The sequence below is a fragment of the Spermophilus citellus genome (genome assembly GCF_964194105.1).
Source record: "Spermophilus citellus genome assembly, chromosome: 17".
Classification (NCBI taxonomy): domain Eukaryota; kingdom Metazoa; phylum Chordata; class Mammalia; order Rodentia; family Sciuridae; genus Spermophilus; species Spermophilus citellus.
Window position 1 is genome coordinate 60,524,362 of NC_138199.1, and position 15,384 is coordinate 60,539,745.

The window sequence follows — 15,384 nt, forward strand, 5'->3', positions numbered from 1 at the left end:
AGGCTGCTGGGAAGTAGAGTCCATTTGGCTGATGAGCTCTGACTGCCCTTTTGTAAGCTAATATCTACTCCTTAGCTCAATATATTATCTTAGGTCCTAGTCTCATTCTCCAGCTCTGGGTCCAAATAAAACTATTTCTGCTGGGAAAGAAAAAATATTGAAATGAGAAAAAAATAATAAAAAATAAAATTATTATTTAGTGTCCTGTAGGGTATTTATCAGATTCAACTCATTTCAAAGAGGGACCTGGGAGAAAAGAAAATGACCAGCTTTTATTTATTTATTTATTTATTTGCATTGCTGGAGATCAAGTCTAGGGCCTCTGCTAGGTAAGGGCTCTCCCACGGAACTACACCCATCCTGGCTGTGATAAGGTTGTTTTGTTTTGTTTTTGTTTTTTGGCAGTCCTGGTAGTTAAAACTGTACCACTGAGCAATATCCCTAGCCCTTTTTAAATTTTGAGACAGGGTCTCATTAGGGTGTTCAGGCTGGTCTCAAACTTGTGATCCTCCAGCCTCAGCCTCCTAAGTAGGTGGGATTTTAGGTGTACACTGCCACACCTGGCAATATTGATTTCTTCTGATGTTTTCTTTTTATCATCTACTTGAACTTCTAAAGACTCTTAGATTATTTTATAAACTATTCTTTTTTATTATTTTTTTAGTTGTAGATGGACACAATAGCTTTATTTTATTTATTAATTTTTTTTGTGGTGCTGAGGATCAAACAGTGCCTCACAAGTACAAGGTAAGTGCTCTACAGCTGAACTACAACCCCAACCCCTAAATATAAACATATTTCTGTCAGATGATGTAAAAAGATGCAGCAGACGCAGAGATATAATATTCTTAAGAATCCAGAGGAAAGTGGAATGCCAGGCAGTATAAATTTTTTTTTGTACTGGTATTGAACCCAGGATCACTTAACCAAACCTTTTATTTTTATTTTGGGACAGGGTCTTTGTAAGTTGATTGGGGCCTTGCTAAATTTTGAACTTGTTGATCCTCCTGTCTCAGCTTCTTGAGCTACTGGGATTACAAATTTTTGCTTCTCTTATTTTTAGTCATTGGTGGATGTTTATTGAAATTTGTTAATAGCTGACTCAGAAAAACCTATTTTATCAGATCTCATTTTACTGGTTATATTTGTAATGTGTACTCTTTTCTCTATATTTTGACTTGCTTAGGAGTTAATTCTTCTTTATGATCTTTTTATTTATTTATTTTTGGTACCAGGGATTGAACCCAGGGGTGCTTAACCACTGAGCCACATCCTGATGCCCTTTTTAAATATTTTTTATTTAGAAACAGGGCCTCACCAAGTTGCTGAGGCTGGCTTTGAACTCATGATCCCCCTGTCTCAGCCTTCCAAGCCACTGGGATTACAGGCTGCGCCATCATGCCAGGCATGATGTTTTACACTTATTCTTTAAATTGGCACTCAAAATACCTTAATGAATAACTTATAACTCCTCGATCCCTCTATGACATTCTATGTCCTAACAGAAAATAGATTTTCATCTAGGAAAGTAGGAAGGATAACTGTTTCTCCAGTCTAAAAGAATATTTGGCCCAGTACAGTGGCATATACCTATAATCCCAGTGGCTCAGGAGGCTGACACAGGAGGACAGCAAGTTCAAAGCCAGCCTTAGCAATTTAGCAAGGCCCTAAGCAACTCAATGAGACCCTGTCTCTAAATAAAATACAAAAAAGTGCTGGGGATGTGGCTCAGTGGTTAAGTGTCCTTGAGTTAAATCCCCTGAACCTCCCCCACCCCCCAAAATTGTCTTTTTCTTCTCGTAAAAAAAATCTTTCTCAATCAAGCATGGTAATCCTAGCAACTGGGAGGGTCTGAGGCAGAAAGATCACAAGTTCAAGTTCAAGGCCAGCCTTGGCAACTTCATGAAGCCCTATTTCACTATTCAGAAAAAAAAAAAAGGGACTGGGGATGTATCTCAGTGGTAAAGTACCCCTGGGTTCACTCCCCAGTAACACCCCATCTCACACTCCCTCCACATATGCATACACACACATAATCTTTCAGTTGTCAGGCACAGTGATGCATACCTGTAATCCTAATTTCTCAGGAGGCTAATAGAATAGGATCATAAGTTTGAGGCTACCTGGGTAACTTAATGAGATTTAAGGGGTTGAGGATGTAGCTCAGTGGTACAATGCTTTCTTAACATTCAATCCCCAATATCTCAAAAAGAGAACAAAATAATCTCTGTCTTTAATTCAGAAATTTTTCTTTATACCTAAATTTGCCACAGAACAGATACTTGAAGAGCATTCTAACTTGTCTAGTCATAGCCTCTATGGGTATTTAATATAGTCATCACTTAATAATTTATTACATATTAATACTTTAATTACCTACCGCTTGCTGTGGAACCCAGGTACTTTTAAAGGATTCAGCTTAAGTTTTGGATTAACTTCTGAAACTGCCATTTGGCCAGTGACTCCGTCTGGAATTCAGAAGATATAATTAGGAATCAACTCACATATTATATATATTCTATTGCAACTTTCCTAGCTCAAGGCCTGACATTTGAAAAATCTAGAGCTTTAAGGAATGGTACTAGAGTTATGTGCAAAGTTGGAGGGATGTGGATGTCACTAGATTTCTAAGCAAAACTTCTTGCCATTGCTTCCCCTTTCAAATACTATCATTCTGATGCTGTGTAAAAATAAATGCTGGGCTGGGGTTGTGGCTTAGTGGTAGAGTGCTTGCCTAGCATGTTTGAGGCACTGGGTTCGACTCTCGGCACCACATAAAAAAACTAAATAAATAAAATAAAGATATTGTGTCCACTACAACCAAAAATATTTTTTAAAAAATGTTACCAGGTGCAGTGGTGAACATCTGTAATCCAACTGACTCAGGAGGCTGAGGCAGAAGGATTGCATGCTCAAGGATAACTCAGCAAGTTAGTGAGGCCCTAAGCAACTAAGTGAGACCTGTCACAAAATAAAAAATAAACAAAAAATGGTCTGGGGATGTCTTTCAGTGGTAAAAGCCCTCTGGGTTCGATTCCCAGTTCCAAACAAACAAACGTTAAGAGAAATAAACCAGCTACATAAAGACAAATACTGTTATGTTCTTAATTATATGTGGAATCTAACATAGTTATATGAAAGTAGAGAGTATAATGCTGGGAGAAGGGGGCTATGAGATATTGGTCAAGAGGTACAAAGTTTCAGTTACACAAAATGAGTACTGATGCTGTAACATGGTGACTATAGGTAATAACACCGTACTGTATACTTGAAATATGCTAAGAAAGCACATCCTAAATGTTCTTACTCTTCTGCCAACAGTAACGTAAGGCATTGAATATATTAATGCTGGATGGTAGAACTATTTCACAATGTGGATATATATATATATTATATATATATCTCAAACCATCAAGTTGTACATAGTAAATAATAAAAATGGGGTCACACTGATGCAGATAAAGTATCTTAGAACTATGTGGAAGAAGTTATTTAAAGACAAAATTTATTTATGCAACAAAAACATTTCATGCATAATTGACAAAGAATAAAATGTTTACACCATTTCTAAAATATTTGCCTACTTATTTCTGTTTTTAGATATCTGGTAGTAAGTACATTTTCCCAGGGTTTTTTACTGGAACACATATCACTGCCCTGTCGGTTCTTTTGAACTCACTGTTCTTTCTTAAAAGTAGGAGCAGGTAAGGAATACAGTGCTGTTTGCTACCTTAGATCCTCTTGTATGGCCTCTTCACTGCTATGGCCTCCCTAGTCCTCCCTTTCCATTTCTGCATAATTTGAGACACAGGGCCTGTGGTCCAGGAGCTAGGGGTAGGGCTTTTCCCTTTATTATTTTTATTGCTCCAATAGAGTGTATCAAGTGGTTCATTGACAAGTAAACTGGGTTCCTAACTTAGGAATAACAAACAATAATACTAATTTTAAACTATGAAAAGGTTTCTGAATGTTGGGTTAGAATTGATTTTTCCCAGGTCTTCACCTCAGAACCTGGAAAGCAGTTGTTTCTACACCACTCAATTACATATGTTCAGAATCTAGGAACCTACCACAGAGCTGGAACGCCGGAGATGCTCAACAATTTAGGCACTTGAAAGGTGCTGTGAAATCATCCTCATAGCTCAAAATAATCATTACTTAAAAAAAGAATCTTCAATCTTTTATAGAGATAATAGTTGTTTTTTTTTTTTAAAGGACTCAGCCTAGAATCATAAAAATCCTGATATCTACTACTTTTAAGCTGGGCTACTAACTACTTTGGGACTTCAATCAGATGAAGAATCCAATAAAGGGTTTGTTCCATCATACAACTGTGACCTCATTCAATGCTCAGTCTCAGGCCCAGGGGGAGAATGAGCCACCAATTTCTTTCTGTGTTAGAGTGTTAACAGAGAGTTAGTGTTTTCAGTGTGGTTCATTCAGCACATCCTTGGGGTGTGTGACAGTGTGAGCTACAGAATCAGAACATTTTGACATTGTTGCGATTTCAGGGAAGGGGAAGTTTTTTAGTTTTAAATATTGTATTAATATATTTTCATTAGTTAGTTGAAAGTTGTTCGAGTAAAACATTTTTTTTTTTCCAGGTACCTTGACTGAATGGTGATTAAAAACCATTTCATTGTTTAAGCCTAGAAAGAGGGGGGAAAATCAAACCCTCACAGACTGTGGTTTTTAATATTAGTAGGAAAAATGACTTAAAAAGAGTAATTGAAGCAAAGATTGTGTTAAGCAGAAATCTTGGTATTCATTATCTGACTTGTCTTGTGGCATTGTAAATTGTCCAGCACAAGAGTAGGAGTGTCTTTAGTCTGTTATGGCTAAACAAAGCCAATGGCACCCAAGGTTTAGCTAGTGATAGAGTGGGGGTTTCAAAAGTGCCCCAGGCTTCACTGCCACTAAGCCTCTCATTCTGGTCAGGAACACAAAAGGAAAGAATGAGAAAGTTTAATTTATAAATTAATTCAACAAATATTTTTATTAAGGGCTCACTATGTTAAAGGCTACCAAGATTTAAAATAGGGATAATGACAGTTCCTATCTGATGCGGTTGGTGAGAAGTAAAATTTTATATTTGTTTTTAGAGATAGGGATCACCATATTTCCCAGACGGCCTCAAATTCCTGGGCTGAAGTGATCCTCCTGCCTCAGCCTTCTAAGTACCTGGTATTATAGGCGAGTGTTACTGCACTCAGCTAGAAGTAACATTTTAAAATTATGATTTACCTTTAACTGTGGTAGAATACATATCACATAGAATTTACCATCTTACCAATTTTAAAGTGTATGACTTACTATCATTAAGTATATTCACTTTGTTGTGCAACCAATCTATGGAATGTTTTCATCTTGAAAAACTGAAAGTTTATATTCATTAAATAACATCTCCCCATTTCCCACTTCTACCAACCCCCGGCAATTATCATACCTACTCTAGATATCTCATATAAGTGGAATCATATGATATTAGTCTTTTTTTTTATACTGGGGTTAAACTAGGGGTACTTAAACCACTGAGCCACATCCCAGCCTTTTTTACTTTTTTATTTTGAGACACAGTAAGAATAAGTTTCTGAGGCTGGTCTTAAACTTACTTTTCTTTCTTTTCTTTTTTAGTTTTGAGTACTTTTTTTATTTAAAAATTGTTTTTATTAGAACTTTATAGTTATTCATAGTAATTGGGTTCATCCCGACAAACTCACACATGCATGGAATTCAATTTCGTTCATTATCCTGCCTTTTCCCTTCTGTCCTCCTCCCCGTCCCATTTTTCTTCCTCTGCTCTACTGGAATTCCTACTCATCTATTTATTTATATTTGATTGGTTCTTTCTACCTTTGCATAAAACTGAAGTTCCTTGTCATATATTTACTTATGCATATAACATAATTTTAAAAAAATTCATTCTGCCATTATCTCTCCTTACCCATCCCTCCATTCTGTCTCTCAATTTCCTTCTTTCACAGTACTGATCTTCCCTTTATCTTTATGTTACCTTATCCTTCCCTTCCCTTTTCCTTTATTTTATTCTAGCTTCTGCATATGAGAGAAAACATTTGAGCTTTGAGTTTCTGAATTTGGTTTATTTTACTTAGCATGCATGAGATTCCCCATTTTCACCCAATTACCAGCAAATGCCATAATTTCAAACTTTTGTCTATATATATTCCAAAAATTCAATATACATATATACATATGTATGTATATATACTTATGTATATAGTATACGATAATTTCTTAATCTATTCATCTACTGACAGGTATCTGGGTTGATTCCATAATTTAGCTGTTGTGAATTATGGTTCTATAAACCCTGATGTGGCCATCCCCAGCCCTTTTTAAACTTATTTTGAGACAGGAGCTCACAAAGTTTCCCAGGCTGGCACTGAACTTGTGATCCTCCTTTATCAGTATCCTGGAGTTACTGGGATTATAGGTGTGTGCAACTACACCTTGCTTATTTCTGGAATTTTCCATTTAATACTTTGGACTACAATTGACTATAGGCAACTGGAGCTACAGAAAATACAACTGTGGAAAAGGGGAAATATCTGTATTTGTCTCTTTATTGTTGAGTTATAAGGATCTTTATATATTTTAGATACTAAGTCCTTGTCAATATATAATTTCCAACTATTTTTCCCATTCTGTACACTGTATTTTCATTTTGATAGTTTCCTTTCAGCTGCAAGTTAATCCTAGAATTTTATTTTATTTTTTAAGAATTTAATATTTATTACAATGTTTACACAGTAACAACAAAATAATGCTAGTAAGTTACTATTTTCTAAAAACACTGCAAAATGGTAAGGATAAAACAGTAAGAATGACATTATGAATTTAATACTCAAAATTTAAAATATAGTCATCTGTCTTTTAAACAGATTTAAACTGATGATTTCTACATGAACAAAAACATTTAAAATATAGAAATAACCTTTCTTGAACATCGATGTAGCAGTGTCCCTGTAGCATGCTCTTATTAGGTCTTTAGGGAATAGACTGAGAAGGGGAATAGCTGGGTCAAATGGTGGTTCCATTCCCAGCTTTCCAAGAAATCTCCATACTGCTTTCCAAATTGGCTGCACCAATTTGCAGTCCCACCAACAATGAACAAGTGTACCCTTTTCCCCGCATCCTCTCCAGCACTTGTTGTTGTTGGACTTCATAATGGCTGCCAATCTTACTGGAGTGAGATGGTATCTTAGGGTGGTTTTGATTTGCATTTCTCTGACTGCTAGCGATGGTGAGCATTTTTTCATGTACTTATTAATTGATTGTATGTCCTCCTCTGAGAAGTGTCTGTTCAGGTCCTTGGCCCATTTGTTGATTGGGTTATTTGTTATCTTATTGTCTAATTTTTTGAGTTCTTTGTATACTCTGGATATTAGGGCTCTATCTGAAGTGTGTGGAGTAAAGATTTGTTCCCAGGATGTAGGCTCCCTGTTTACCTCTCTTATTGTTTCTTTTGCTGAGAAAAAACTTTTTAGTTTGAGTAAGTCCCATTTGTTGATTCTAGTTGTTAACTCTTGTGCTATGGGTGTCCTATTGAGGAATTTGGAGCCCGACCCCACAGTATGTAGATCATAGCCAACTTTTTCTTCTATCAGACGCAGTGTCTCTGATTTAATATCAAGCTCCTTGATCCATTTTGAGTTAACTTTTGTGCATGGTGAGAGAAAGGGATTCAGTTTCATTTTGATGCAAATGGATTTCCAGTTTTCCCAGCACCATTTGTTGAAGACGCTATCCTTCCTCCATTGCATGCTTTTAGCCCCTTTATCAAATATAAGATAGTTGTAGTTTTGTGGATTGGTTATGTGTCCTCTATTCTGTACCATTGGTCCACTCGCCTGTTTTGGTACCAGTACCATGCTGTTTTTGTTACTATTGCTCTGTAGTATAGTTTGAAGTCTGGTATCGCTATACCGCCTGATTCACACTTCCTGCTTAGCATTGTTTCTGCTATTCTGGGTCTTTTATTATTCCATATGAATTTCATGATTGTTTTATCTATTTCTACAAGAAATGCTGTTGGGATTTTGATTGGCATTGCATTGAACTTATAGAGAACTTTTGGTAATATCGCCATTTTGATGATGTTAGTTCTGCCTATCCATGAACAGGGTACATTTTTCCATCTTCTAAGGTCTTCTTCTATATCTCTCTTTAGGGTTCTGTAGTTTTCATTGTATAAGTCTTTCATACATCAGACACTAGAATGGCAATATGTAAATCAATGGAAGTGTAACTGATGTGATACAGCAATCTGTATACGGGGTAAAGATGGGAGTTCAAAACCCACTTGAATCAAACTGTGGAATATGATATATTAAGAACTATGTAATGTTTTGAACGACCAACAATAAAAAAAAAAGAAATAACCTTTCTTAATAATGTACTAGATACTATCTAAAGACTCAACTTTATTGCACATTTTGGTTTAAGCTTATTTGATCATGTACCATGCAGAAAAATAAATTATGAGATAAAGAAAAGTAGGAAGGATGTTACTTTGTATTACAAAATTAGATGAGGGATGATACACTTCACAGTTTAATCTTCAGAAAATTTTATTTAATTATTGCATAAAACCACTGTGTGGAGAGCCACAATGAATGACCACACCCTTCCAGTCCTGATGCCTCAGATTCTGACCAACCACTGCATTCTCTGTGGCTTGGGCAAGGTCTCTCTCGGATAGTAAGGGTTCTTCTTTGTGGAATGTGCCCCTAGGGTTGAGTTACACTCACCTATCCCTTGTAGTCCTGCCCCTTCTGCCCTTTTTTGGATAGAACTTTCTAAGAACAGAGTCCCCCCAATAAAAGCTCACTTCCAAAAGTGCTCCTTCTCTCTCGTCAGCCTCTCTTAACTTTCTCTTGCTCTCCCTTTTGGGGAGCCTGAGGCGGAGAGCAGGGAAGCCGTCCTGAAGCTTGTGTAAAGGGAAATTGTGTCTGTGTTTTATTTGGTGTCCCTGCAAATTCACATGAGTGATCTTAAGTTCAGTTGCCTGTGCCGGTCCCACTGGTTAAAGTCATTTATTACACATTCAAACCAAGAGATATTAAATGTAGTAAAATAGCCCTGTTCTTATATAAACTTCTCTTTTCACTGATACCAATTATTACTCTCTTTAGCCACCTAAAAAGGTGTTCTTCGTATAATTTTTAAAAAAAACATTAAATGACAAAATCCTAGTGTGTATGAATTTTTGGTTATGTCAAGACATCCACATAATAGGCACATAATCAAAATTTTATCATTTTAAATGTGAAAAAAGTAGGAGGATCTGGGGTTAGACATAACTTATAAGCCAGTTTCTCAATAGAGCTAACAAACTTCTGTTTTACTTCTTGAATGTATTCAGTCAAACACTATGTTAGTTGTATTGAATGTAAACATTCTCATTTATTTGTACAGATTACTGAGATAATCCAGAAACTATTGTTATTACAGTAGCCTCACAATTTAATATCTCTGCAAATATGCTTTGGAAAAATTTGAAAAATCAAACAAAAATTTAAGTGTAGACTCAGCCAGGCTCATGCCTGTAGTCCCAGAAACCCAGGAGGCTGACACAGGAGGACTGCAAGGCCAGCCACAGTGACTTAGTGACACTCTGCCTCAAAATAAAAAATAAAAAGGGGTGGGAATGCAGCTCAGTGTAGAGCACCACAGGGTTCAATCCCCAGTACCTCTCTAGTCCTAGAATTTTTTAAAGCTAAAAGAGAAGTAATAGATTAACAGCCACATTCATCCTTTTCATTTTATTGCTAAAGAGACTAAAGTTTTGTTTCTTTAATGGCAGAACCAGGAACACCTACTTTGTAAACTGCACTGTGATTAGAAGCTAAAAAAAAGTAGCAAGTGAAGCCACTAAAAACAATATAAGAAACCTAATAATCAATATGATGCTGTGTCGTATGGCAAAAGGCAAAAGGAACTTAGAAAAACTTTTGAGAACTAACCGTGTCCAATCACCTATGGATTAGTAGACAGAGGGTAGAAACCAACAAAACCATTAGGGAAAACAACTGTGGGATTAAAAGCTATAAGTCAAAGTACTAACCCCTGTCTTCACAACGCCTTCACATCAGGTTTCACACTCACCTTTAATAGAACTGGGAGCTTTTATCAGCTTCTGTAGAGACACTGTTCTTTTTGTTTAAAGACAAGATTAAGAGTCAAGATGGGGGTGGGTGGGCGGGGCTGGGGTTGTGGCTCAGCAGTAGAGCGCTCGCCTAGCACGTGCAAGGCCCTGGGGGGGGGGGTTTGATCCTCAGCACCACATAAAAATAAATAAGTGAAATAAAGGTATTGTGTCCAACTACAACTAAAAAAAAAATTTAAAAAAAGAGTCAAGATCATATAAATTTCTGAAGTTACAGAAAGTGAAATAGGAGGGGTATAGTTTATCTTATTTTCTCCCCAGAGAGTGGGAAACTGAAGAAAATGTTGAAGTTATCTTAATTCATATTTCTTCTTTTGCCTCCTTAATGTATTAAACTCCAAAAGCAAAAAAAAATTAAAAGCACTAGAATCAGAATTGAAATCAAGACTATTCATTTATCATTTATTCATTTTTTGCCCTTCAAAATGTTAGGTAGTTTTTTAAACATGATGAGATTAACTCTTAGGAGAAAGATGATGGACATAACAGCCTGGTTTCTTATATCTGGTTTGGTTTGGTCTAGCCAGAGAAGCCAACTCTGTACTATTTTAAAAACAAGAAAAATTTGTGGCAGGTTATGAAAGCATGAAAAATGTTTAGTGATACCTTTAGGTTATGGAGGCTATACAAGGTAATATATCACGCAGAAAGTAGTACACATAAAGTAGAAATATCCTCTTTATTGAGGGAAGGTTAATTCAAATATGAGCACACATAGTTTGTAGAATTAAGAAAAACCTATCAAATGCCTTTTATATCCCTTCGTCTGATCTCTCCTCCCACACATTTTCTTCTCCCTATTGTTTGATTCTTTTTTTTTTAAAGAGAGAGTGAGAGAGGAGAGAGAGAATTTTTTAAATATTTATTTTTTAGTTCTCGGCGGACACAACATCTTTGTTGGTATGCGGTGCTGAGGATCGAACCCAGGCTGCACGCATGCCAGGCAAGCGCGCTACCGCTTGAGCCACATCCCCAGCCCTATTGTTTGATTCTTTTCCCTTCCTAGAGAGTAGTTTGCTAGAGGTACCCTATGTCATTCTTAGACACTGCATGTAGCAGCATTCTGGTTGAGAATGTGACATAGATAATTTCTTTTTCAGACAAGAATCAGACTTTATTTTTTACACTTATTTTTTTTCTAAATGTATATATTAGAGTTTCTCTATGTCTCTTATAAGTGTAGTTTTGTAAATTCTCGAGTAGAACTTTGTAATCCATGTACCTCTGAAGTCTGGGAGGAGTTCTGAATGTTCAGTATCAAAAGACAGAAATATTAGCAGGTCTTGAGGTTGTACATATGTTGATATAGGTATTTCTGTTATCATTCTCAGGTAACTGAAATCTATACTCTTTTTTTTTCTTAGAAATACAAATGATACATTAGAAATTGGGGAAAAAGTTACTTAAGTGTGAAAAAATCATTGTACTTATGTCTAGTCCAAGTATCTGGGATTACAGGTTTGTGCTACTATGCCCGACTTGTGTGTCTTTCTGAATAATATTTTTTTTGAACTTGAAAAATATAAGTATGGGTACCCAGAATTGAAGTTTGTATTTTCTTATTAAAATTCATTTTATGTATACTCACATAAAGTTCCTTAAATCAATCTTAAATTCTTTTTTGAAACACAATGAGACTTTTGGAGACATATCACAATTTTTTTTTGGTCATACTTGTTGGGAAATGTAGGCATAGAGAGCAAATAAAAATTACTTAAGAATAAAGCACAGGTTGAGGTTCTGTGTCTATGAGAAGAGGGCCAAAGACAAGCTTTACTTTGCCTCCTCTTACCAATTTCGTAGTATAATGTTCAAAACTCGCATTCATTCTTTTCTGTACAAGCACAGAACATAAACACATAAGGGAAGTGTATAAGGGAAAGTTTATGGTGATAAAATTATGGATTATCATTGGAGGGTAGAATTATTAAAATTTTCCTTTTTCATTCATTCTCTAAATAAAGAAAAATTTTTAATCTAGAAAACACATATAAATTAAACATAGCATCAGACTATCAATTTTAAGTTGTATCATGAATTTTCACTCACGTCTAAACTTCTTCAGGCCCTCCATTATTGAATTCACGGTAACCTTCCCATTTCCTGCAAAACATTTTGATTCATATAAAAACTCATAAAAGTTGATAAAAACTGTTAAGTTATAAAAAGCAGCAGTGGGCTGAAACTTACTCCATGAATTTGCTTTGGAATTTGGAATCGTTTTTCCTTTAGGTGAGTGTGATGAAAAAGAGGATAACTTTTTTCAGGGAGACAAACATCTCTAGTCTTTTTTAAAAAAATTAGGTACTGGGGATTGAACCTAGGGCCTCAGGCATGCTAGGCCACTCAGTCCCAGCCCTTTTTAAAATTTTATATTCTGAGGACAGAAAGGGACCCTGGATGGCACTATCAAGAATTCTAAGGGGGTGTTGAGGTACAGGAACCTGAAGCTGCTGCCCCTTGTTCTGCTTTCACACTGTCCCTTCTCCCAGCTCCTCCCAGACCCCAGGAGCCAGGCCATAGCTCTCACCACCAGCTGCTTCCCATGAAGCAGTATTCTTTGGCTATACTCTGATGTCAACTTATTACCAAAAAAGCTGGGGGCACCAGCCTGGTGATGAGCCCTTCTCAGCCCACCCAGTCAGGGTGCTCCCCACCTGCAGGCAGAAGGCAACACCTATCTGCTACCATCAGCCCCTTCCAGTACCCATCTGCCCTTCTCAGCCCTTCCCTGCCTAGCCTTTCCCTGCTCTGTCCTATCTGGGGGACTCTGCTCAGGGATGGGCTGGTAGGGTTGCACTTAGCCTCCTTGGTAAGCAGAGACTCAAGAAACCTCTAGGGTCCTGTTTTATGATTGTATGATCCCAGGAGGGTACAGAGGCCCATTGGGTGTCTGAATAGAAAGGAAAGGGAGGGAGGGCTGTACTCCTGTAGTACTGCTCTGCTGATATGGAGGGCAGCTGCCCACCCCCACTCCACTCCACACCTTGGGCTCCTGACTTGGCAGATTAAGCATTTTATAAATACATGTTTTGAATTTGTCAAAGAAAGAGATAAAGAGAGAGAGGGGGGGGAGGATTCTGATAAGAAAGTAATTTTTAAAAAATGTGTGGAAATGAGTAAATTTGATGATGGAAACTGTGGGAGGAAGGCAGGCTAGCTGGGGAAAGGACTAGGAGGAGGAGGGATAGTTTCAGGCACATTGTAGGACAAGTAGACTTATTTTTAAGTTCTTCAAAATATTGTATGCTTTTGTCTTGAGACTTAACAGCATTCACCTCTTTCTCCCTCACTTTTTTTCAGAACTCGAACCATATTTCACTTTGTTCCTTCCCAGCAACAAAAAGTGAGGCTGGAGCTTGAGGAACAGAAAATGAATAAAAATTCCCTGAAGTTATGAATGGTTGTAGAATCTGTAAGGGTAAGGCATCGATTACTCAAGTTGAAGCAGTTTCAGTAAAATCAGCTACCCATCCAGGATTGAGTTAGGAAGTGTTGGGATTAGACAGTGTCCTGTTGAGTTACAGCAACATGTAGAAGGAATGCAAAGCAGAGAATGAAGATTCTTTCAAAGTAGGAAACCCAAACTATTAATGAATAAGCATACATTCCCCTAACTTACCCAAGGTAGGATTCAGTATCTACTAAAATAAGATTGATGCCCGGTTTACCCCATTCAAGGGATGATATCATCTCAGCAAATTGGAGGGTTTATGCACCTTCTTTGGGGGTGGGGGATAGTTTTCTAGGGGGGGTACAAGATATCTGTGGAACTTTCAACTTGGTCTGTGTGGTTGAAGCTAAACACACACAGAGGAATGGAAGGAGGCTGGTGGTATTATCACGAAGACCTTGAGGCAAGTGGAACATCTTTGAAAGATTTAAAACTATGATAGTGGCATGATCATATTTAGGTTTTAGAAAATACCCTGGGGCTGAGCATGGCAGTGTACACTTGGAGCAACTTGGGAGGCTGAGGAAGGAGGATCACAAGTTCAAAGCCAGCCTTGGCAATTTAGGGAGATTCTGTCTCAAAATAAAAAGGGCTGGGGATGCAACTCATTGATAAAGCACCCCTGGGTTCAATTTTTAGTACCAAAAACAAAACAAAACAAAAAATAACAAAATAACCTTGGGTGCAGAATGGATTGGAAAGAAGCATGAAGGCATGATTGGGAGCAGGGAGATTAACAGAAAGGCCACTACAGTCAATTAGGCAAGAGATAATATTGGTCAGTATTAGGATTCAGGAAGTAGGCAAGAAAAGTAGGCAAAAAATGTTTATGAGCGTGAATTAACAGAACTTGATGAATGAATGTGAGAAACTGAGAGAGGAGAAAGCAAAGATAAGGCCTTAAGATTTTGGCTTGAGCAGTTGAATATATGTCCATTAATTGAAAAAGGAAACACAGGAGGAATTTTTTAGAAAGAGTAGATAATCCAGAAATATCAGAGATTGTTTTTCCTGTTCTCAAGGAGCTAGAAGCATATACAAAATAATTCAAAGTATAAGGCTGAATATTCTGAGTTTCTAATGAGAAGAACTGATAAAACCCTATAAGAGTTCAGAGAAGGGAGGCAGAAGTATAGCTCAGTAGTAGTGTCTACCTACCATGCATGAGACCCTGGGTTCAACTCCAGTAACTCAGGGGAGGGGAAGTAGTTTAGAGAAGGGAGAGTTGACTTCTGACCAGGGGATGGATGGATCGGTGGATTGATTGATTTATCTTTCTATTTATTTATTGGTACTGGGGATCGAATCTAGGGGTGCCTTACCACTGAGCTGTATCCCAAGTTCTTTTTATATTTTATTTTGAGACAGGGTCTTGCTAAGTTGTTAAGGCTAGCCTTAAATTTGTGATTCTCCTATTTCAGCTTCCTGAGTTGCAGGGATTACAGGCATACACCATTGTGCCTGGTATCTTAGATAATTTTTTATTTTGTATTGGAACAACAACAAGAAAGTGGTAGAAGTAAAAATGTAGTTATATAAGAGCCAGTGGGTTAGCCATGTAACTAGACTCAATAAACAATATTAAAAATCTCAATAAACAAATAAAAAAATCAACCAACCCCAAACTCCTCTTCCTCCTGTATGTCCCTCTCTAATACTCATTTTTCTTTTCTTTTGTACCAGGGATTGAACCCAGAGGTGCTTAATCACTGAGGCACATCCCCAGTCCCTGGCTTGGAAT

General features: G+C 37.1%; 1 protein-coding gene and 2 long non-coding RNA genes across 3 annotated transcripts in view; 1 reads left to right on the top strand and 2 right to left on the bottom strand.

The window, feature by feature from the left end:
• Window positions 1-15,384, bottom strand: part of LOC308636787 — a 532,023-nt gene that overhangs the window by 286,331 nt on the left and 230,308 nt on the right. The window lies entirely within an intron of this gene.
• The window catches only part of LOC308636788, a 682,020-nt gene that overhangs the window by 213,113 nt on the left and 453,523 nt on the right, over window positions 1-15,384 (top strand). The window lies entirely within an intron of this gene.
• The window catches only part of LOC308636768 (EF-hand calcium-binding domain-containing protein 3-like), a gene marked incomplete at its 3' end in the record, with an annotated part of 55,822 nt that overhangs the window by 39,871 nt on the left and 567 nt on the right, over window positions 1-15,384 (bottom strand). The window contains exons 2-3 of the mRNA XM_081272473.1: window positions 12,239-12,292; window positions 2,381-2,468 (exon numbers count right to left, since the gene is read on the bottom strand). Coding sequence (XP_081128599.1) covers window positions 2,381-2,468; window positions 12,239-12,292 — 142 coding nt within the window. The remainder of the gene's footprint in view (window positions 1-2,380; window positions 2,469-12,238; window positions 12,293-15,384) is intronic.